This window comes from Bombina bombina, chromosome 1 (assembly GCF_027579735.1).
Source record: "Bombina bombina isolate aBomBom1 chromosome 1, aBomBom1.pri, whole genome shotgun sequence".
Lineage (NCBI taxonomy): Eukaryota > Metazoa > Chordata > Amphibia > Anura > Bombinatoridae > Bombina > Bombina bombina.
Window position 1 is genome coordinate 99,970,714 of NC_069499.1, and position 25,382 is coordinate 99,996,095.

The window sequence follows — 25,382 nt, forward strand, 5'->3', positions numbered from 1 at the left end:
ATGCAGCGGGCAAAAGCCGGAGTGTCCCTTTTAAATTTCATGAGTTTGTTAAAAAAAACTAGTTGGAGGAAGTTATTGGCTTCATTTGCCATACCCAAATCTTAGAAAGTACCAAGTTATTTAAAATCATTGTAAACTTTAATGAATTAATGCCCAGTATCAAAAAATCTTAAAAACAGGGGCACTTTAATTCATTAAAGTTTACAGACACTTATTTTTTTAAAATACTTAACCGTTGCATTATGGTAGACATAACACCAATACATTTTTTAAAATAATTAACCATTGCATTATGGTAAACATAACGCCAATCCTCCGCCCACATCTCCTGCTTTCTTTAGCAGATTGATGACAAATCTGGCTTCCTTCAATCGTTGGGTGCCCCCTTTGGTGTCCAGCTTATGGGGCATGCAACGATTGGAGGAAGCCGGCTTCGTCATCGATCTGCTAGAGAAAGCAGGAGATGCAGGCGTAGGATTGGTGTTATGTTTACCATAACGCAATGGTATGTATTTTAAAAAATAAGAGTCTTTGTAAATTTTAATGTATTAAAGTGCCCCTGTTTTTAATATTTTTTTGAACTGGGCGTTAATTCATTAAAGTTTAAAATCACTTTAATATCAAGACAAAGTTACTGATAACTCTCCAGAATTTTATGCATACTTTGCCTTTGTTATATCTTTACTCTAGACCTGTTTGTATTGTTCAGTCTACAAAAGACTCATCTTATTCCTAGACATACTTGTGTTTTCTTTGAGGAATAGTTTCTGACTCATTTAAATATGATTGTCTTGGCAGAGGAAGAGTTCAGTTCATGCTTACATGAGTCTTGTGGGAAAGTTCAAAAAGGTAATTTTCCAGCCTCCAGTAGATTTTTAAAAGACCTTTATTAGTTTCTTACAGGGTCCATTGTAACAACGACGTTTCGAACCTATACCAGGTTCTTAATCATGTTTATAGAATAGTGTGCAGGTGTGTCTTTTATACCTGTCCATTTCCTATAAGATTACACAACAGTGCCATCATGTGGTCAAAATTTAAAATTACAAGTGATAAATAAAAAACTTGAGTTATTCAGCTTCTTGTACATCTTAGATTGAATTTTTAAGCTAGTTACCCTCTTTTTCTTAATTTTTATATAGTTATCACATGCAACATTAAAACCAAATTTTACTATATTTACAAATAAAACCTATACACATAAGATATTGGAATCATATTAGCTACTACAGATAAATGCTACAGTTATCAATTAGAAAAATAATGACCATTCAAAATCTTTATTCAAACCTTCAGGTATCATGGTATTTAACTTATTAATCCAAAACATCTCCCTTCTTTTGAGCAATTGGTCTCTGTCACCTCCCCTCCTGGGTCTGTCAACTTGCTCAATGACTTGAAATCTCAGTTGACTGATGTTATGACCCATGGAGAGGAAGTGACAGGAAACAGGTGCCTCTGTATTTTTATTCCTGATGTTGGATTTGTGTTCAGTGATTCTTGTTCTTACTTCCCTACTAGTTTCACCTATATAAATCCTGGCACACGGACATTTAATGAGGTATATAGAGTATGTGCTTCTACATGTTAGATATTTTTTGATTGGATATTTAGTCCCCTTAATAGGGTGGAAAAGTTCTTTCCCCTTTATTATGGAGCTACAATGGCTACAATGTAGGCAAGGATAACAACCTCTATTGTCAGGTCCTATTGATGTTTGAATGCTTTTCTTTTTGCTACCAATATCTGCTCTTACTAGTAAATCTCTCAGGTTCTTGGTTTTTTTGTAAGCTACAATAGGTATATTTTTGAAATATGTCAAAATAACATATGTCTGTTATTCTATATCAAAATTACTTCCTATTCCAAGACACCTTTTATTTGCAAAAACAAGGTACTGCAATGGGCTCCAGTGTCGCCCCAACATATGCCAATATTTTTATGTCCCACATAGAAGAGAAATTTGTATACTCAAATCCATTATTTCTTCAATATGGTGCAGCATGGTGGAGATTTGTGGATGACATATTTGGCATATGGTGGGGCGACACTGAGAGCCTATGGCAGTTTGTTGAGCACCTCAATTCATCTGTCACAGGTTTAAAATTCACTCTTAACATTGAAGATACAGGAGTAGCATTTTTAGACACTTTTGTATATAAAGAACAAGGTTTCCTAAAAACAGATCTATATGTGAAACCCACAGACAAAAATAAAGTATTACAATATGATAGCTTCCACTCTAAAAAAACAATAGAAGCCATACCCCAAGGTCAATTTAAAAGAGTAAAAAGAATAGTTACTGACAAAAAGAAATGTGATATAAGATTAAAAGAAATGGCAGAAAAATTTAAAAGAAGAGGATACCCAGAAGAACTAATCACAAAACAATTAGAGTACTGCAAAGATAAGGAAGATTGTAATACGAAAAACAAAACAAAAGAAAACAGAATGGTTTTTGTAACTCAATACAATACTTTAGGATCTAAAATTTCACATATTATTAATAAACACTGGCACATACTTCGAGAATGCAATCCTCAAGTTGAAGATTTCAAAAATATACCTATTGTAGCTTACAAAAAAACAAGAACCTGAGAGATTTACTAGTAAGAGCAGATATTGGTAGCAAAAAGAAAAGCATTCAAACATCAATAGGACCTGACAATAGAGGTTGTTATCCTTGCCTACATTGTAGCCATTGTAGCTCCATAATAAAGGGGAAAGAATTTTTCCACCCTATTAAGGGGACTAAATATCCAATCAAAAAATATCTAACATGTAGAAGCACATACTCTATATACCTCATTAAATGTCCGTGTGCCAGGATTTATATAGGTGAAACTAGTAGGGAAGTAAGAACAAGAATCACTGAACACAAATCCAACATCAGGAATAAAAATACAGAGGCACCTGTTTCCTGTCACTTCCTCTCCATGGGTCATAACATCAGTCAACTGAGATTTCAAGTCATTGAGCAAGTTGACAGACCCAGGAGGGGAGGTGACAGAGACCAATTGCTCAAAAGAAGGGAGATGTTTTGGATTAATAAGTTAAATACCATGATACCTGAAGGTTTGAATAAAGATTTTGAATGGTCATTATTTTTCTAATTGATAACTGTAGCATTTATCTGTAGTAGATAATATGATTCCAATATCTTATGTGTATAGGTTTTATTTGTAAATATAGTAAAATTTGGTTTTAATGTTGCATGTGATAACTATATAAAAATTAAGAAAAAGAGGGTAACTAGCTTAAAAATTCAATCTAAGATGTACAAGAAGCTGAATAACTCAAGTTTTTTATTTATCACTTGTAATTTTAAATTTTGACCACATGATGGCACTGTTGTGTAATCTTATAGGAAATGGACAGGTATAAAAGACACACCTGCACACTATTCTATAAACATGATTAAGAACCTGGTATAGGTTCGAAACGTCGTTGTTACAATGGACCCTGTAAGAAACTAATAAAGGTCTTTTAAAAATCTACTGGAGGCTGGAAAATTACCTTTTTGAAATTGACATTGGGGTTTGGCTAAAAAGCTGTCTCTCATCACTTATTTATATTCTTGTGGGAAAGTTATCATTTTGTAATAACTATGGTCCAATGGCAGTTTGGAGTGACTTGGACTTTGATCCAAGACTCCAGTACCCTAAGGTGGGAAAAGACTTTTCAGAATACTTTTGTTCAAGAGCATTGGATGCAAACTGAATCTGTTAAAATTGTTCTGCATCAGGACAACTGGTGAGGCCCTTCAGGACAGTAAAAATACAACTAAGAAAGTGTTTGCAGACAATATTGTTGCTTTTTCCTATCTAAGACTTCTTCATGTATGCATTTCCATAAGATCACAGCCGTTTGGCTTCCAGGGATAAGCAGGAGGTCCTCCCAGGAGAGCAGAACCATATCAATAAAGATTTTTATTCATCTTGGTATGCAATCAGATTTGTTTTCCGTTTTTTTCGTTAACGGGTTGCATGAAGAGAATCATTCTTATGCTCCAGTCTCCTGGGAGAGGCACATCAGCTACTTTCCATCCTCAGAAGTGTATTTAGTAAACACATTTAATTTTTTCTGGCTTAATGGATTTTTAGTGTTCTCTTCCCTCTGTCCTTCAAAAGATTCGGCCTGACAAGTTAGAATGAGTTATATTTTTATCATATTTTCCAATAAGTCCCCTGTTTTTTTTACTTCTGATTGGCTGTGGACCCTTTTTGGACTCTACTTCCAGACCTACAATTGCAAGGTCTGCTCTTTCATCCAGATTTACAGACGTTATCAAGCGATACAAGTCCTTAGTGCTTTCATGGCTTTAATCTTTTAGTCTTTGAAACTTTGATTGACGTACCCGTTCAATTTTGCAGGGAAGACTCCATCTGAAGGTAGTTCCTAACATGGATAGATGAGCTACTGACATTGGCGTCTTGTTTTACCTATTTGAGTACATTGTGGTTCTGTGATCACCAGTTGCATTTCCACTCAAGTAGTATTCAAGCCTTTGTATCTATTACTAAGGGACAATAATTTGGAGACTCCTTGTGTTTCTGCATAGACATCACTAAAGAATGTATGTCTGAAAAATGTTTTCCTCCGAGATAGTTAGTTGCATCATCTCAGCATGTCAGTTGTTGAAGGTGCTCCCTTTGGCGTTTCTCATGATTCTGCAGCACAGTAACTGGATGTCCATGCATCAATACATGCAAAATTCCACATAAAGATTCTGCATTTTATTTTTCCTTCAAAATCAATTATTTGTTTGGTGTGTATTTAACCCTCTCTTGCAGTTACTGTTTTGGTGAAACTTTAATCGGTGCCTAGTATATAGGGTGAGCCACAAATGTAAATTAAATTATACTTTCTAAATTTTGTGGCTCTTAGTAGCATTTACCAAACTTCATTCCGTTATTACTTGTTTCGTTTATATTATCTTTTTGCAAGAGCAGGATTTTTAAGTTTTTCTCTACCTTAAAAGGGTATGTTTCTTCTTTAGTTAAAGTTAGTCAGGCAACTGAGCTAAGATATAAAAAAAAAAATCGTAAATCCTATAATATAAAAGGCCAAGTGTGTTTGTCCGAAGCTGTCATGCGCAGTAGAGACAGTGCAAGGACAAACACACCTGGCCTACAACACACTTACCTGGCATCTGGCCCTGGGACGACCATGTGTGACGCGGGCGGGCCCGGGGGTGTGACGCGGGCGGGCCCGGGGGTGTGATGCGAGAGGGAAAGCTCAAAAGAGGGGGGATAGAGAGAGCAAAAGAGGAGAGACAGCAAAAGAGAGGGGGGAGGGATAGAGAGAGAGAGCAAAAGAGAGGGGGGAGAAAGGGGAGAGAGGGGGTATAGAGAGAGAGCAAAAGAGAGGGGGGAGAGCACGATAGAGGGGGGATAGAGAGAGAGCAAAAGAGGGGGGATAGAGACGGCAAAAGAAAGGGGACAGAGCAGAATAGTGGAGGATGAGAGAGCAAGAGGGAGGGTGGGAGAGAGCAAGAGGGAGGGTGGGAGAGAGCAAGAGGGAGGGTGGGGGAGAGCAAAAGAGAGGGGGAGCAAAAGAGAGGGAGAGCAAAAGGGAGGGAAAGGGAGAGCAAAAGGGAGGGAGGGGGAGAGCAAAAGGGAGGAAGGGAGGGGGAGCAAAAGAGGGGGAGAGCAAAAGAGGGGGGGGGATAGAGCAAAAGAGATGGGGGGAGCGAGCAAAAGAGAGGGGGGGGATAGAGCAAAAGAAAGGGGTGGGGAGAGAGCAAATGAAAGGGGGGGGGGAGCAAAAGAAAGGGAGGAAAAGAGAAGGGGGAGGAGAGAGAGAGCAAAAGAGAGGGGGGGATAGAGAGAGAGCAAGGGGTTGAACCGCTGTACTGCAAAAAAACGGCTTTAGGACTAGTATGGTTTATATTCTGTTTAATTATGCAATTCAAATATATTCCTTTGATTTTAGATGCCGGCTGTTCAAGGAAATCAGAATGGCGATCTAAGTGAAACTTGTATGTTACAAAATACTATAAAGGTATGTTTGGTTATAGATGAGGCACAAACCTTCAATAATATGGTCAAATGTACTTAGCTTCTTGTTTTTTTGCTGCTTAAAAATTATGAACTTTATCGGTATTGAATTTATTAAAACGATATTATAGTGGAGAAATGACATGCTCTAATTAAGGGACATTATAGTGGAAAAATAACATGCTGTAATTGTTTTGGAACATGTTATTTTAGCTCTAGGATCTTGTAGTGCTTTGTGTTTAACCTCCACAAAGAAAGCAATACAGCAGGTAAACCATTCAGTATTGTCAGTTCCTCAACCCAGCTTGCCAACTTTCGTTGCTGTTTGTCTCATTGGCTTACTGACAGTTCTCTGATGTTTCTGGTGCGCTGACGTTATTAGTTAATTTGTGCTCGTATTAAGAGTTGAAAGTAAATGTGTTTGCTTGAGTGCAATCAGATTTAACTTGCGTTAGGTTAGCGCAACTGATGATCTCGTGTAATTATATATATATATATATATATATATATGTATGTATGTATGTATGTATGTGATGAAGGGCACTCTCAGGATTTTTAGAAAGACAATAAATGTATTTATTTTGACAAATCAAAAAGTATCATAAGTAGAAAATCGATGTTTCGGCTCACATATGAGCCTTCTGCAAGACGAAATGAATCTAGAAAAAAACACAAAACAGAGAAACACTAACAAAATGTGAACAGTGATGACAAACACCCAACACCATGACTTTTCTAAATATAATTAAATTAAAATCTTTGAAGTATAAACTGTAACTCAATTAAAACGTGAGACCACTCATAACCAACCTGTCATTATTGGAAAATTCCAAAACGCAAGTGTCAAACAAAATCAGTACCTAGTTATTAAACTAAATCAGCCACACTAAAGGCAAATATAATATATCACAGTCATACAGCAATATCAAGACAAGTTTTATAAATAAGAGGTGTTAACTCAGAATGGAAAACCTTCCATATTTAGTAGTAGAAAAAAATCCTACACTCTGTATCATACCCTGTGTCAGGACTATCGAATCATAGAACCCCGCTAAACAAATATGCAAAAAAGCAAATTCGGATATCGACAGATGTCAAACAGCATGATACGTATCAATATCCATGCAAGCCTAACTGTCAAGCTATAAATAATTCTTAGAGTGATTGGTAGATACATACATACGGTGGAGCAAAACCAAACAGAAATAAGTGTAATACATAGCATGTGTCAATATCCACAACTGAGACCATTGAGAAAGGCCAGAGGAATACTACAAGTTCAATCATTACTGCAGGACTATAAAAGGAGATACTAAATCAAATTACCAAGTCACTATATACAATGTTTCCAAGTACCTAACAATCCAGAGCAGAACAACTAAACCAAATAACAGACGCTACTGATACGCCACACTAGTATCCATATAACTGCGAACATCGCTAACTTTCTATCTATAAGAGTACGCCACGCTTATTACACGACCCATATATGACCAAAAGTCAAAAACAATAACGTGCGCATGTTAGAAAAACACGGCCGTTACAGGTATAGGACTAAGCCAGAGATGTGAGCAAATGATGCACTAACATACTGCTTGTCAATCACAGTGAAAACCTGTTCCAAAAACATGGCAACTGATAATTCCCCGACAGCTGTGAGCAAGCTTACATAGTACAAATTCATCACGGAGCTTAGCTGTTTCAAAACTGGAACTAAACCACAGTACAGCATCAAGCGGTAGGGACCGACTGTGAAAATCCAACCAGAGACCATATGGATTAAGAGCCACAATGTTACATAGACGCAATAAGAAAATGCAGACAAAACACTGGAAAAATATAAAACCGCCAAACTGCAGCCCTTACCTTTAGTCGGCGATGTAGCCATACTCCCAGACTAGAACATGTGTACATAATGAGTGGGCCACCTGTACAACCTTATGTTGCGTGAATCACGTAACAATTAGTCGGAACTCAGCGAACATTAATTATTTTGCAGCCAGAACAGCTGATTACAAAAGAAAATCATTACACTGACAATCCAACTCAAGGACTCAAAGATATTAGTATGTGTGCCACCACAAGTGCGTCTACAAATTTTTTTGACATAATCATAGAGTAGCCAACCGAGCCACATATAAAGCAACCTGCAGGGACCCACGATTTGTTAGATCGCAAAACAATTTGAGACGGGGAAAAAAAGTGGACATACCACTCTGGGCCAGTACAACAACATATCAGCTGATTGTGTGAGCTCTTATGACCGCCTGACAGAGTGGCTAAATTATCCGCATTTATCAAATCAAATGGAGAAATGTCAGCAGTTACCACCTTTTATGAACAATATTATACCACTTAAGGTCACCAATTGAATGTGAACATATGTATTGAAGTCTAGCCAACTACTGTTCTTATCATATAAACCAAATAGCAGGAGATGGACAACAGTCAGACATATAAGGCAGACCAGTAGCCACTAGTAAAATACTAACATTCAGGCTAACCATAGTAGTATGGTGCGGGTGGTTCACAACAGGAAATGGAGTATAAATGGGGCAACGTGAAAGCAGCAATGTATTCAATATATTAATAAAAAAAACTTAATAAAACAAAGAATAATCAACTTAAACAATTAACACATGGTTACATGAGTGCTGTCACTCAGGTTAAGCCTAGTGGTATGGCAGTGTGGTGCTCAACAGGTGGCACAGTGTATATTAAACACAGTAATCCATAAAACAGAGAATAATCAAGATGAACATTCAAACCATGAGGGCTAAGGGTTTTTAACCTAAAGATCCATCTGGTCTCACAGCGAAGCAATTCTTTATGTCTATCACCACCCTTCCTCAGGGGGACCACCATGTATGAATTCCAGAAAGTGCCGGGCAACCGGCTGATTGGAATGTCCATCTTTGAGGGCAGCCCTGATGGAACTCTTATGATTCGCCAATCGTTCTCTGAAAATCGTGCTAGTCTTTCCTACATAGTATCGACCAAATGGGCAAGAGAGAAAATATACCACAAATTGGGACGTGCAAGTTAGTCGATGCCTAATCAGGAATGTTTTCGTGGAGTTAGGATGGTGAAACTTCGGGCCAGTCAGTAGAGACCTGCACGTCATGCAGCTGCCGCATTTAAAGCAGCCAGTTTTAGTTTTAGCTAGCCACGTCTTCTCATTGCGCCAGGAGTCAGTTTTCATCAATAGTGTTCTTAAACTGCGGCCACTCCTGTGTACCACTCTAGGTGGTGGCACTTCTTTAAATGGTAAAGACTGATCTTCTCTAATCAGGTGCCAGTTCTTCTTGAGGACACTTCTAATTTGCTTGGTGACAGGAGTGTAACTGGTGATGAAATTGATACATGTATCACTCTTTTCATTTCCAGCCTTCTGTTTCCTTTGGATTAGAGCAGTTTTTTTCCCAAATGGCTCACCTCGTTCATTACTTCAGTGACCATATTCAGGCTATAGCCTCTTTCCAGGAACTTTTTTTTTCATTTCGTGCAGTTGAGCCTGTTTAATCACAGGATCTGAATTGTTCCGGATGACTCTCAGGAATTGAGACTTAATGATGCCCCTCTTTAACTGTGTAGGGTGGAAACTGCTACTTTGTAGTAGAGTGTTGCGATCCGTGGGTTTAGAGAAGATGGTGGTTTTTAACAAACAACCCCCTTCATTATCACTCTTAAAGATGCATAAATCAAGAAATGAATCCTAGATTCATCACTATCGCTTTTGAGAGATATGGATTCTTCTGCATTATTGAGAAACGGCATCCACTCAGAGTTCATGTTGAGAGCCACCCCAAATCACAAAAAGATCATCAATATACCTACGATAAAGTAGAACATTAGGGTTCTTATCAGAAAAGATGTATTGTCTCTCAAACCACGCCATGAACGAGTTGGCGTACGAGGGTGCCAAACTTGACCCCATCGCCCTTAACTACTAGCTGTAAATAGTATGACTCCTCAAACCTAAAATAGTTATGAGTGAGACATAACAGCAGCCAATCCAATAATGACTCGATTGGAGGACCATCATAGGTTGTACTTGATAGTAGATCCTGTCTGACTGCCTCTACACCCAGATCGTGTGGAATTATGGTGTAGAGGCTATAGACATCAAGGGGAACTAGAATACATTGTGTTGGAAATATTCGGTTATGAAGAAGTTGAATCAATCCAATAGAGTCCAACAGAAATGCTTCAGTGCTTTTAACAAGATCCTGCAGGTGGAAATCAATGTATATAGATAGATTCTGGAATAGAGACCCCTCCGCTGATACTATGGGTAGTCCTGGGGGTTTGGTCAAATCTTTGTGTATCTTGGGAATGGTGTAAGCTATAGGATATATTGGATGATCGGTCTGCAAAAACCCAAAAGTTGGTTGGTCATTATGATCACAATTTAATGCAAAAGTCAAACTATTGTCTAGCTTCTTTTTATACAAAGAGGTAGGGTTGTGCGTGAGCTTGTACGTGTAAACATTGAGTTGTTTCAGTAACTCCATCCGATAATAGGAATAATCCAAGACTATTATAGCTCCACCCTTGTCGGCGGGGCGAATAACAATAGAGTCATCTTGTTTGTCTTTCTAAAGCACACCATTCTTGCTTGTTCAAATTAGTTCTGGAAGGGACTTGAGAACTGCACTCATGTTATAGCGCAGATGCAGATGTTGGTGAATGTTTTTATGGTGGGGTGTGTGTTCTTAGGTTCAAAGCTGGATTTTTTTTCAGAGAGTCCTGACTTTAACTCAGTATGAGATGAGTGTTTGAAAAAATCTTTCAGCTTCAGAGATCTTTGGAGTCTATGCAGGTCGACCAAGTAATCAAAAACTTCCACTTTGGGAGTATGTACATAGTTCAAGCCCTTACTTAGAATGTTAATCTCATCCTGATCTAACGTTCTGCTGCTTAGGTTAATAAAGACATTTTTCTCCACTGATAAACTTTTTGGAGGCTTTTTTCCACCAGCCCCCACTTCTATTGGCTGTCCTGTGTCTTTTTTTTGTTGACAGATTGTCGTTTTTTGACGACATTGGAGGTTTTCTTTGAGATCTGGTGAAAATTCTATCATGTTGTTAGGGTCTATTAGTGCCACCTGTTGCATTTTCAGAACCTCTTGATTCGCCCCGCTGGAGTCAATGGTATTATGTCTCACTCATAACTATTTTAGGTTTGAGGAGTCATACTATTTACAGCTAGTAGGCACGGCCATGGGGTCAAGTTTGGCCCCCTCGTACGCCAACTTGTTCATGGCGTGGTTTGAAAGACAATACATTTTTCTGATAAGAACCCTAATGTCCTACTTTATCGTAGGTATATTGATGATCTTTTTGTGATTTGGAGTGGCTCTCAGCATGAACTCTGAGTGGATACAGTTTCTCAATAATGCAGAAGAATCCATATCTCTCAAAAGCGATAGTGATGAATCTAGGATTCATTTCCTTGATTTATGCATCTTTAAGAGTGATACTGAATGGGGTTGTTTGTTAAAAACCACCCTCTTCTCTAAACCCACGGATCGCAACACTCTACTACAAAGTAGCAGTTTCCACCCTACACAGTTAAAGAGGGGCATCATTAAGTCTCAATTCCTGAGAGTCACCCGAAACAATTCAGATCCTGTGCTTTAACGGGCTCAACTGCATGAAATGAAAAACAAGTTTCTGGAAAGAGGCTATAGCCTGAATATGGTCACTAAAGTAATGAACGAGGTGAGCCATTTGGACCAAACTGCTCTAATCCAAAGGAAACAGAAGGCTGGAAATGAAGAGAGTGATACATGTATCAATTTCATCACCAGTTACACTCCTGTCACCAAGCAAATTGGGAATGTCCTCAAGAAGAACTGGCACCTGATTAGAGAAGATCAGTCTTTACCATTTAAAGAAGTGCCACCACCTAGAGTGGTACACAGGAGTGGACTCAGTTTAAGAACACTATTGATGAAAACTCACTCCTGGCGCAATGAGAAGATGTGGCTAGTTAAAACTAAAACTGTCTGCTTTAAATGCAGACTGGCGCGAAGTTTCACCATCCTAACTCCACGAAAACATTCCTGATTAGGCATCGACTAACTTGAATGTCCCAATTTGTGGTATATTTTCTCTCTTTCCAATGTGGTCGATACTATGTAGGAAAGACTAGCACGACCTTCTGAGAACGATTGGCGAATCATAAGAGTGCCATCAGGGCTGCCCTCAAAGATGGACATTCCGATCAGCCGGTTGCCCGGCACTTTCTGGAATTCATACGTGGTGGTCCCCCTGAGGAAGGGTGGTGATAGACATAAAGAATTGCTTCGCTGTGAGACCAGATCGATCTTTAGGTTAAATACCCTTAGTCCCCATGGTTTGAATGTTCATCTTGATTATTCTGTTTTGATTACTGTGTTTTAATATACACTGTACCACCTGTTGAGCACCACACTGCCATATCACTAGGCTTAACCTGAGTGACAGCACTCATCATGTAACCATGTGTTAAATGTTTAAGTTCTTTGTTTTATTAAGTTTTGTTATTAATATATTGAATACATTGCTGCTTTCATGTTGCCCCATTTCCTGTTGTGAACCACCCGAGCCATACTACTATGCTTAGCCTGAATGTTAGTATTTTACTAGTGGCTACTGGTCTGCCTTATATGTTTGACTGTTGTCCATCTCCTGCTATTTGGTTTATATGATAAGAACAGTAGTTGGCTAGACTTTAATATATATGTTCACATTCAATTGGTGACCTTAAGTGGTATAATATTGTTCATAAAAGGTGGTAACTAATTTCTCCATTTGATTTGATACATGCGGATAATTTAGCCACTCTGTGTGAGCTCTTATGACCGCCTCACAATCAGCTGATATGTTGTACTGGCCCAGAGTGGTATGTCCACTTTTTTTTCCGTCTCAAATTGTTTTGCGATCTAGCAAATCATGTGGGTGCCTGCAGGTTGTTTTATATGTGGCTCGGTTGGCTACTCTATGATTATGGCAAATTTTTTTGTAGATGCACTTGTGGCACACATACTAATATCTTTGAGCTAAGCTCTGTGATGAATTTGTACTATGTAAGCTTGCTCACAGCTGTCGCGTAATTATCAGTTACTCTGTTTTTGGAACAGGTTTTCACTGTGATTGACAAGCAGTATGTTAGGGCATCATTTGCTCACATCTCTGGCTTAGTCCTATACCTGTAACGGCTGTGTTTTTCTAACATGCACACGTTATTGTTTTTGACTTTTGGTCATATATGGGTCGTGTAATAAGCGGGCGTACTCTTATACATAGAAAGTTAGCGATGTTCGCAGTTATATTTACACTAGTGTGGAGTATCATTAGCGTCTGTTATTTGGTTTAGTTGTTCTACTCTGGATTGTTAGCTACTTGTAAACATTGTATATCGTGACTTAGTAATTAGATTTAGTATCTTCTTTTATAGTCCTGTAGTAATGATTGAACTTGTAGTATTCCTCTGGCCTTTCTCAATGGTCTCAGTTGTGGATATTGACACGTGCTATGCATTACACTTATTTCTGTTTGGTTTTGCTCCACCGTATGTATGTATCTACCAATCACTCTAAGAATTATTTATAGCTTGACAGTTAGGCTTGCATGGATATTGATACGTATCATGCTGTTTGACATCTGTCGATATCCGAATTTGCTTATTTGCATATTGGTTTAGCGGGGTTCTATCATTCGATAGTCCTGACAACAGGGTATGATACAGAGTGTAGGATTTTTTCTACTACTATATATGGAAGGTTTCCATTCTGGGTTAACAACTCTTATTTATAAAACTTGTCTTGATATTGCTGTATGACTGTGATATATTATATTTGCCTTTAGTGTGGCTGATTTAGTTTAATAACTAGGTACTGATTTTGTTTGACACTTGCGTTTTGGAATTTTCCAATGACGACAGGTTGGTTATGAGTGGCCTCATGTTTTAATTGAGTTACAGTTTATACTTCAAAGATTTTAATTTAATTATATTTAGAGAAGTCATGGTGTTGGGTGTTTGTCATCACTGTTCACATTTTGTTAGTGTTTCTCTGTTTTGTGTTTTTTTTCTAGATATATTTCGTCTTGAAGAAGGCTTACATGTGAGCTGAAACATCGACTCTGATTTTCTACTTATACTTTTTGATTTGTCAAAATAAATACATTTATTGTCTTTCTAAAAATCCTGAGTGCATAAATACATACATACATACAGTGGATATAAAAAGTCTACACACCCTTGTTAAAATGTCAGGTTTCTGTAATTTAACAAAATGAGACAAAGATAAATCATTTCAAAACTTTTTCCACCTTTAATGTGACCTATAAACTGTACAACTCAATTGTAAAACAAACTAAAATATTTTAGGCAGAGGGAAGTAGAAATAAACTAAAATAATATGGTTGCATAACTAATACTTTGTTGAAGCACCTTTTGATTTTTTTTACAGCACTCAGTCTTTTTGGGTATGAGTTTTCTTCTGTTAAGTGTGATCAGTCCACGGGTCATCATTACTTCTGGGATATTACTCCTCCCCAACAGGAAGTGCAAGAGGATTCACCCAGCAGAGTTGCATATAGCCCCTCCCCTCTACGTCACCCCCAGTCATTCTCTTGCACCCAACGACTAGATAGGATGTGTGAGAGGACTATGGTGATTTTATTTAGTTTTTTTCTTCAATCAAAAGTTTGTTATTTTTTAATAGCACCGGAGTGTGTTATTCCTTCTCTGGTAGAGTTTGAAGAAGAATCTACCAGAGTTTTTACTATGATTTTAGCCGGAGTTGTTAAGATCATATTGCTGTTTCTCGGCCATCTGAGGAGAGGTAAACTTCAGATCAGGGGACAGCGGGCAGTTTATTCTGCAAAGAGGTATGTAGCAGTTTTTATTTTCTAACAATGGAATTGCTGAGAAAATCCTGCCATACCGACATTATATCATGTATGTATAATTTACATTTTAGTATTCTGGGGAATGGTACTTCACTGGAATTACACTGTGTATATAAGATTTTAGCCTAATAGAAATACAACAGGCTTTTTAATAATTCTTAATTATGTTAAACGTTTTTGCTGGAATGTAAAATCGTTTTCATTTTCTGAGGTACTGGGTGAATAAAATGTTTGGGCACTATTTTTCCACTTGGCAGTTGCTGGATCTAATTATGACAGTTTTTTTAATCTCTCTCACTGTTGTGTGTGAGGGGGTGGGACCTTTTTTTGGCGCTTTTGCTACGCATCAAAAATTTCAGTCAAAAGCTCATTGTTTTTTCCTGCATGTTCCGGTTTATCTCTACAGAACCCAGGGATCTTCAAAGCTAATTTGAGGGAAGTAATCTAACAGAGCTGTAAGATTGTAGTTGACTGTGATAAAAAACGTTTATTCTTTAACTTTTTTATGCCTCAGGGTTAGTTATTTCTTGCTACTGGGTACAAGCCTTTGCTAAGTTGCATTTTGTTTTACAAAGCTGATTGATTTCATCTGTTATATATATTCAGTGCTTTTCAAGCACAGTTCGTTTTTTTCATTGTATTTTACTTGTATAGTATTTCCAAATTGCAAGTTTATTTGCTAGTTTGTTAAACATGTCTGATTCAGAAGATGAGACCTGTACTATTTGTACTAAAGCCAAGGTGGAGCCCAATAGAAATTTATGTACTAACTGTATTGATGCTACATTAAATAAAAGTCAATCTGTACAAATTGAACAAATTTCACCAAACAACGAGGGGAGAGTTATGCCGACTAACTCGCCTCACGTGACAGTACCTGCATCTCCCGCTCGGGACGTGCGCGATATGGCGACGCCAAGTACATCTGGGCGGCCATTACAAATAACATTACAAGATATGGCTACTGTTATGACTGAGGTTTTGGCTAAATTACCAGAACTAAGGGGCAAGCGTGATCACTCTGGAGTGAGAACAGAGTGCGCTGATAATGTTAGGGCCATGTCAGATACTGCGTCACAACTTGCAGAACATGAGGACGGAGAGCTTCATTCTGCGGCTGACGGTTCTGATCCAAACAGATTGGATTCAGATATTTCAAATTTTAAATTTAAGCTGGAAAACCTCCGTGTTTTACTAGGGGAGGTGTTAGCGGCCCTGAATGATTGTAACACAGTTGCAATACCTGAGAAAATGTGTAGGTTGGATAAATATTTTGCTGTACCAACAAGTACTGACGTTTTTCCTATACCTAAAAGACTAACTGAAATTATTACTAAGGAGTGGGATAGACCCGGTGTGCCGTTCTCACCCCCTCCAATATTTAGAAAGATGTTTCCAATAGACACCACCACACAGGATTTATGGCAAACGGTCCCTAAGGTGGAGGGAGCAGTTTCTACTTTAGCTAAACGTACCACTATCCCGGTAGAGGATAGCTGTGCCTTTTCAGATCCAATGGATAAAAAATTAGAGGGTTACCTTAAGAAAATGTTTGTTCAACAAGGTTTTATATTGCAACCCCTTGCATGCATTGCGCCGATCACGGCTGCAGCGGCATTCTGGATTGAGTCTCTAGAAGAGAATCTTGGTTCAGCTACGCTGGACGACATTTCAGACAGGCTTAGAGTACTTAAGCTATCTAATTCATTCATTTCGGAAGCCGTAGTACATTTAATTAAACTTACGGCTAAGAATTCCGGATTCGCCATTCAAGCGCGCAGAGCACTGTGGCTAAAATCCTGGTCAGCTGATGTAACTTCTAAGTCCAAATTACTTAATATACCTTTCAAGGGACAGACCTTATTTGGGCCTGGTTTGAAAGAAATTATCGCTGACATTACAGGAGGTAAGGGCCACGCCCTACCTCAAGACAAAGCCAAACCTAAGGCTAGACAGTCTAATTTTCGTTCCTTTCGGAATTTCAAAGCAGGAGCAGCATCATCTTCCACTACTCCAAAACAAGAAGGATCTGGTGCTCGCTACAGACAAGGCTGGAGACCTAACCAGTCCTGGAACAAGGGCAAGCAGGCCAGGAAGCCTGCAGCTGCCACTAAAACAGCATGAATTGAGGGCCCCCGATCCGGGATCGGATCTAGTGGGGGGCAGACTTTCTCTCTTCGCCCAGGCTTGGGCAAGAGATGTCCAGGATCCCTGGGCGCTAGAGATAATATCTCAGGGATACCTTCTGGACTTCAAACACTCTCCTCCAAGAGAGAGATTTCATCTGTCAAGGTTGTCGACAAACCAAACAAAGAAAGAAGCGTTTTTACGCTGCATACAAGAACTATTGTTAATGGGAGTAATCCATCCAGTTCCACGGTCGGAACAGGGACAAGGGTTTTACTCAAATCTGTTTGTGGTTCCCAAAAAAGAGGGAACTTTCAGACCAATCCTGGATTTAAAGATCCTAAACAAATTCCTAAGAGTTCCATCATTCAAAATGGAGACTATCCGGACAATTTTACCCATGATCCAAGAAGGTCAGTACATGACCACAGTGGACTTAAAGGACGCTTACCTTCACATACCGATTCACAAAGATCATTACCGGTATCTAAGGTTTGCCTTTCTAGACAGGCATTACCAGTTTGTAGCTCTTCCATTCGGATTGGCTACAGCTCCAAGAATCTTCACAAAGGTTCTAGGTGCTCTTCTGGCGGTACTAAGACCGCGGGGAATTTCGGTAGCTCCTTACCTAGACGACATTCTGATACAAGCTTCAAGCTTTCAAACTGCCAAGTCTCATACAGAGTTAGTACTGGCATTTCTAAGGTCACATGGATGGAAGGTGAACGAAAAGAAAAGTTCACTCGTTCCACTTACAAGAGTTCCCTTCCTGGGGACTCTTATAGATTCTGTAGAAATGAAGATTTACCTGACAGAAGACAGGTTAACAAGACTTCAAAGTGCTTGCCGCACCCTTCATTCCATTCAACACCCATCGGTGGCTCAATGCATGGAGGTAATCGGCTTAATGGTAGCAGCAATGGACATAGTGCCATTTGCTCGCTTACACCTCAGACCACTGCAATTGTGCATGCTAAGTCAGTGGAATGGGGATTACTCAGACTTGTCCCCTTCTCTGAATCTGGATCAAGAGACAAGAAATTCTCTTCTATGGTGGCTTTCTCGGCCACATCTGTCCAGGGGGATGCCATTCAGCAGACCAGACTGGACAATTGTAACAACAGACGCCAGCCTTCTAGGTTGGGGTGCCGTCTGGAATTCTCTGAAGGCTCAGGGACAATGGAGTCAGGAGGAGAGTCTCCTGCCAATAAACATTCTGGAATTGAGAGCAGTTCTCAATGCCCTCCTGGCTTGGCCCCAGTTGACAACTCGGGGGTTCATCAGGTTTCAGTCGGACAACATCACGACTGTAGCTTACATCAACCATCAGGGAGGGACAAGGAGCTCCCTAGCAATGATGGAAGTATCAAAGATAATCCGCTGGGCAGAGTCTCACTCTTGCCACCTGTCAGCAATCCACATCCCGGGAGTGGAGAATTGGGAGGCGGATTTCTTAAGTCGTCAGACTTTTCATCCGGGGGAATGGGAACTTCATCCGGAGGTCTTTGCCCAAATACTTCGACGTTGGGGCAAGCCAGAGATAGATCTCATGGCGTCTCGACAGAACGCCAAGCTTCCTCGGTACGGGTCCAGATCCAGGGATCCAGGAGCAGTCCTAATAGATGCCCTGACGGCACCTTGGGACTTCAGGATGGCTTATGTGTTTCCACCCTTCCCGATGCTTCCTCGATTGATTGCCAGAATCAAACAGGAGAGAGCATCAGTGATTCTGATAGCACCTGCATGGCCACGCAGGACTTGGTATGCAGACCTGGTGGACATGTCATCCTGTCCACCTTGGTCTCTACCTCTGAAACAGGACCTCCTGATACAGGGTCCTTTCAAACATCAAAATCTAACTTCTCTGAAGCTGACTGCTTGGAAATTGAACGTTTGATTTTATCAAGACGTGGGTTTTCTGAGTCAGTTATTGACACCTTAATACAGGCCAGGAAGCCTGTTACCAGAAAGATTTACCATAAAATATGGCGTAAATACCTATATTGGTGTGAATCCAAAGGTTACTCTTGGAGTAAGGTTAGGATTCCTAGGATATTGTCTTTTCTACAAGAAGGTTTAGAAAAGGGTTTATCTGCTAGTTCATTAAAGGGACAGATCTCAGCTCTGTCTATTCTGTTACACAAACGTCTGTCAGAAGTGCCAGACGTTCAGGCTTTTTGTCAGGCTTTAGCGAGGATTAAGCCTGTGTTTAAGACTGTTGCTCCACCATGGAGTTTAAATCTTGTTCTTAACGTTTTACAGGGAGTTCCGTTTGAACCCCTCCATTCCATTGATATAAAGTTGTTATCTTGGAAAGTTCTATTTTTAATGGCTATTTCATCGGCTCGAAGAGTCTCTGAATTATCAGCCTTACATTGTGATTCTCCTTATTTGATTTTTCATTCGGATAAGGTAGTTCTGCGTACTAAACCTGGGTTCTTACCCAAGGTAGTCACTAACAGGAATATCAATCAAGAGATTGTTGTTCCATCTTTGTGTCCAAATCCTTCTTCAAAGAAGGAACGTCTTCTGCACAATCTGGATTTAGTTTGTGCCCTAAAATTTTACTTACAGGCAACTAAAGAATTTCGACAGACGTCTTCCCTGTTTGTCGTTTACTCTGGTCAGAGGAGAGGTCAAAAAGCTTCTGCTACCTCTCTCTCTTTTTGGCTTCGTAGCATAATACGTTTAGCCTATGAGACTGCTGGACAGCAGCCTCCTGAAAGAATTACAGCTCATTCCACTAGAGCTGTGGCTTCCACTTGGGCCTTTAAGAATGAGGCCTCTGTTGAACAGATTTGCAAGGCTGCAACTTGGTCTTCGCTTCATACTTTTTCCAAATTTTACAAATTTGACACATTTGCTTCCTCGGAGGCTATTTTTGGGAGAAAGGTTCTTCAGGCAGTGGTTCCTTCTGTATAAAAGAGCCTGCCTATCCCTCCCGTCATCCGTGTACTTTTGCTTTGGTATTGGTATCCCAGAAGTAATGATGACCCGTGGACTGATCACACTTAACAGAAGAAAACATAATTTATGCTTACCTGATAAATTCCTTTCTTCTGTAGTGTGATCAGTCCACGGCCCGCCCTGTTTTTTAAGGCAGGTAATTATTTTTAAATTATACTCCAGTCACCACTACACCCTTGGTTCCTCCTTTCTCGTTGGTCCTTGGTCGAATGACTGGGGGTGACGTAGAGGGGAGGGGCTATATGCAACTCTGCTGGGTGAATCCTCTTGCACTTCCTGTTGGGGAGGAGTAATATCCCAGAAGTAATGATGACCCGTGGACTGATCACACTACAGAAGAAAGGAATTTATCAGGTAAGCATAAATTATGTTTTTCAGCATGGCATATCTTGGCTTGGCAATATTTGCCCACTCTTCTTTGCAAAAACACTCCAAATCTGTCAGATTGTGAGGGCATCTCTTGTGCACAGCCCACTTAAGATAACTTGACAGATTTTCGATTGGATTCAGGTCTGGGCTCTGACTGGGCCATTACCAAACTTTAATCTTCTTCTGGTGAAGCCATTCCTTTGTTGATTTGGATGTATGCTTTTGGGCGTTGTCATGCTGAAAGATGGAGTTCCTCTTCATTTTCAGCTTTCTAGCAGAAGCCTTAAGGTTTTGTGCCAATATTGTCTGGTATTTGTAACTGTTCATATTTCCCTCTACCTTGACTAAGGCCCCAGTTCCAGCTGAAGAAAAACAGACCCAAAGCATGATGCTGCCACCAAAATGCTTCACTGTGGGTATGGTGTTCTTTTGGTTATATGCAGTGTTGTTTTTGCGCCAAACATATCTTTTGGAATTATGGCCCAAAAGTTTAATCTTGGTTTCATCAAACCAGAACACCTTTTGCGACATGTTTTTTGTAGACTTCAGATTTGTTTTTGCAAAATTTAGCTGGGCTTGGATGTTTTTTTTTCGTAAGCAAAGTCTTCTGTCTTGCCACTCTACCCTATAGCCCAGACATATGAAGAATACAGGTGATTGTTGTCACATGCACCACACAGCCAGTACTTGCCAGATATTCCTTCAGCTCCTTTAACAAGGGTGTGTAGACTTTTTATTTCCACTGTGTGTGTGTATCACAGTATATACACAGTATATACTAGTGTTCAAAATCTTGGGGTCACTTAGAAATGTCCTTGTTTTTGGAAGAAAAGCAAATTTTTTTTTTTTATCCATTAAAATAACATCAAATTGATTAGAAATGCAGTGTATACATTGTTAATGTTGTAAATATAAATTATAGCTGGAAGCAGCTGATTTTAATGGGATATCTACATATGTGTACAGAGCCCCATTATCAGCAACCATATGTCCTGTGTTCCAATGGTATTTTGGGTTTGCTAATGCAAGCTTATCATTTTAAAAAGGCTAATTGATCATTAGAATTTGGAGTTTGGATCACAAGGAGTTTGGATCACAAAGTACAACATTTTTGAGACGCAGACCAAAAAAAAAGATGCTGGAGGAGTGTTTGGAACCATTTCTCAAGGATGGTGGAGATAATGTGATGGTCTGGGGTGCTTTGGTGGTGGTAAAGTGGGAGATTTATACAGGGTAAAAGGAACCTTGAAGAAGGAAGGCTATCACTCCATTTTGCAGCGCCTTGCCAAACCCTGCGCACAACGCTTGATTGGAGCCAATTTCCTCCTACAACAGGACAATGACCCAAAGCACAGCTCCAAACTATACAAGAACTATTTAGGGAAGAAGCAGCCAGTTGGTATTCTGTCTTTAATAGAGTGGTCAGCACAGTCACCTTATCTCAACCCTATTGAGCTGTTGTGGGAGAAACTTGACCGTATAGTACGTAAGAAGTGCCCAAGCCAATCTAACTTGTGGAATTTCTTCAGATTACCTCAACAAATTGAAAACTACAATGCCAAAGGTCTGCAAGGCTGTTATTGCTGCACATGGAGGATTCTTTGTCCTTCAAACTTTGCTTTTGTCACAATTATTATTTCACTTGAAATTCATTATTTCTAATGTTGTCAATGACTATATTTCCTATTTCATGGAAAATAAGGAAATGTTTGTGACCTCAAACTTTGAGCACCAGTATATGTTGATGGATGTGTGTTGGGTCTATGTATGTGTGTGTATGTATATGTGTATGTATGTATATGTGTGTATATGTATGTATGTGTGTATATATATATATATATATATATATATATATATGTGTGTGTGTGTATATATATATATATATATATATATATATATATATATATATATGTGTGTGTGTATATATATATATATATATATATATGTGTGTGTGTATATATATATATATGTATATATATATATATATATATGTGTGTATATATATATGTGTGTATATATATATATATATGTGTGTGTGTGTGTGTATGTATATATATATATATATATATATATATATATATATATATATATATATATATATATATATATATATATATATATATATATATATACATACAGAAATGATGGGGGTCTCCCCCTTTGTCAAACATGAGATTTGTGTGTGTATGTATATATATATATATATATATATATATATATATATATAAATTTTTACACACAGGAGGATGGCAGAGGAGTGCCGGAGTTTTGGAGTAGTGTCTTAAGGAGGGTAGTACTCTTTGCAGTGGGACTGGAGTTTTAAGTAGTCCTGTCAGCCTCTCAGTGAGGGTCTGGGCAAAAGTTAGAGTCCGCAGATTCAGGGAGAGTCTTTCTGCGAAACCATCACAACTCATATAAACAGTTCCATAAGCAATCGGCGTTGATGAGTTTCGCTGCCTGCTTTCTTCACTCAAGTCCATGTCAGGAGCGAGGCTACTAACCTGTCTCACTCGAAGGGCCGTGTTCCAGTTCCACGGCATAGATTCTGGTAAGATCGTTTCATTTTTTATTAATAACATAGACAGGGTCACATTGTGGCGCCTTTTTATCTTTACAGAATCAAGGGTTAATATTCCTGGAAGGGGGATTATTGAACAGGGAGGTTTATATATGATACTGTTTGTGTCATTGCTGCGTTATGTGCGAGATGAGGCTCTGTCAATGTGTGGAATGTTCAGTTTACTTGCGGAAACTTTGCGCTGCCATTTTTTGGCGTGTTTTTCCCTAGTGCAGGGAAGGTCCTGCCAGACATTCCATGTAACTGGGTGTGGCTATCTATCCTTCCTGTTGATCTGTGGCGCAGGAGACATAGCGGTTTCTGTAGTCGGGGTCCTAGGAGGTGGTGAGTGCCCCGGCCATTGGTGGTATAAAGGTGCCTTTTTAATAAATAAAATTAGTCTAGCCAAACGTGCAAGTCTCATTCCTGGGTTTATTGTGAGGAGGTTTTAGTAGATTAGCCTGCTCAACTATGTTCCACATGCCTCGATAAAGTTACAATGTATAAATGTAAACGGATGTCTAGTACTAATGAGCCGTCCACCTCTGAGGGTTCTTCGTCCCAGGAGATGCGTTCCCTACATTCATCTCCGATTGCACATGCAGTGCCCCTGGGTCCAACCGTTACTCCTTCGGGAGAGATTTGTTGGCCATCAGACTTTGCAGACCAACTGGAATCGGTGGTTTTGAAAATGTGATCTATGCCTTTCCACGTTCTGCTAAGCGCAAGCGTAGGGTTTATCATAGCGGCCCGGCTCAGGGTTTATCCTTGCCGATGGAAGATCCTGAGGCTCTATACATCGACGAGGCCCACTCCGACTCTTTGGTGGAGGCCCCTTCTGGGTCGGAGTCCGTGTCATCTAAATCTCCGGCCGGGGAGGAGTCTGGTTATAGATTTAGGATGGAAAATTTGCGCTGTCTGCTACGGCAGGTGCTTGCTACTCTGGCGGTTCTGGAACCTAAGATACCGGAGGAACCTGCGATTCCTAAGCTTGACAAGGTATACGAGGACAGGGTAGTACCTCAGTCTATCTCGGTTCCTGTTAAGATGGCTAATATTATTAAGAACGAATGCAAGAAATTAGGTTCTTCCTTTTCCCCTTCTTTTAAAAAACAGTTTCCTGTTTCGGACTCTCAGCTTGAACTGTGGGGGACCATCCCTAAGGTGGATGGGGCTATCTCTACGCTTGTGATGCAGACTATTCCCCTCAAGGATAGTTCATGGATAAAAAGCTGGAAAACATGTTGAGAAAGATGTTTCAGCACACAGGGTTTGTTTTTCAGCCAGCAGCGGCGATCGTTGGAGCTGCGACATAATGGTGTGAAATGGTCGAGGGGGAGACATCCATCGTCGAGATACAGGAGATTAATGCGCTGAAGATCGCCAATTATTTCATCTGTGATGCCAATATGCAAATTATTTGCCTGAGTGCTAAGGTGTCAGGTTTTTCTGTTTTAGCGCGCAGGGCTCTCTGGCTAAAATCTTGGTCTGTGGACATGACCTCTAAGGCGAGGCTGTTGTCCCTGCCTTTTCAAGAGAAGATCCTGTTTGGTCCAGGATTGGATTCGATTATATCCACGGTTACGGGAGGCAAGGGAACTTTCCTACCGCAGGATAAGAAGGCTAAGCCTATAGGATCTACATTTCGTCCCTTTCGTGCGAACAAGGCCCAGTGCCAGCAACCCGCTGCGAAAGTGGACCAGTCCAAGGGATCTTGGAAGCCGGCTCAATCTTGGAACAAGTCTAAGCAGAGCAAGAAACCTGCTGAGACGAAATCGGCATGAAGGGGCGGCCCCTGACCAGTCTCCGGACCACGTAGGGGACAGATTATCCCTATTCTCAGACGTATGGTTGCAGGACGTAGGACCCTTGGGTTCTAGAAGTGGTCTCCCAGGGTTACATGATAGGGTTCAGATCCCATCCGCCCTACGGCAGATTCCTCCTGTCATACCTGTCTTCAAGACCAGAGAAGAAAGAGGCCTTTCTAGAGAGTGTGAGAGATCTCGCCTCTCTCAGGGTTGTGGTACCAGTACCCCTAGCAGAAAGGGGTTTAGGGTACTATTCCAATGTTTTTGTGGTTCAAAGGAGGAGGGCACATTCCACCCGATTCTGGACCTAAAGTGTTTAAACAAGTTTCTGAGTGTTCAATCGTTCAAAATGGAAACAATCAGATCTATTCTGCCCCTAGTTCAAGAGGGACAGTTCATGACAACTGTAGACTTGAAGGACGCTTACCTTCATGTGCCAATTCACAGGGACCACTTCAGGTTCCTAAGATTTGCGTTTCTGGACCAACATTTCCAGTTTGTGGCCCTTCCTTTTGGTCTGGCGACGGCCCCGAGAGTCTTCACAAAGGTTCTAGGGGCGCTGCTTAGAGTGGCCAGATCCAGGGGCATTGCGGTGGTGCCTTACCTGGATGACATCCTAGTTCAGGCGCCGTCGCTAGGCCTCGCAGAGGATTGT

At 40.0% G+C, this 25,382-nt stretch overlaps 1 protein-coding gene across 1 annotated transcript in view; it reads left to right on the plus strand.

Moving 5' to 3' along the window:
* TRIP11 (thyroid hormone receptor interactor 11) overlaps positions 1-25,382 on the plus strand; it is a gene marked incomplete in the record, with an annotated part of 367,784 nt that overhangs the window by 83,914 nt on the left and 258,488 nt on the right. Inside the window, 1 exon segment of the mRNA XM_053697549.1 lies at positions 5,935-6,003. Within this exon segment, the coding sequence (XP_053553524.1) occupies positions 5,935-6,003 (69 nt within the window).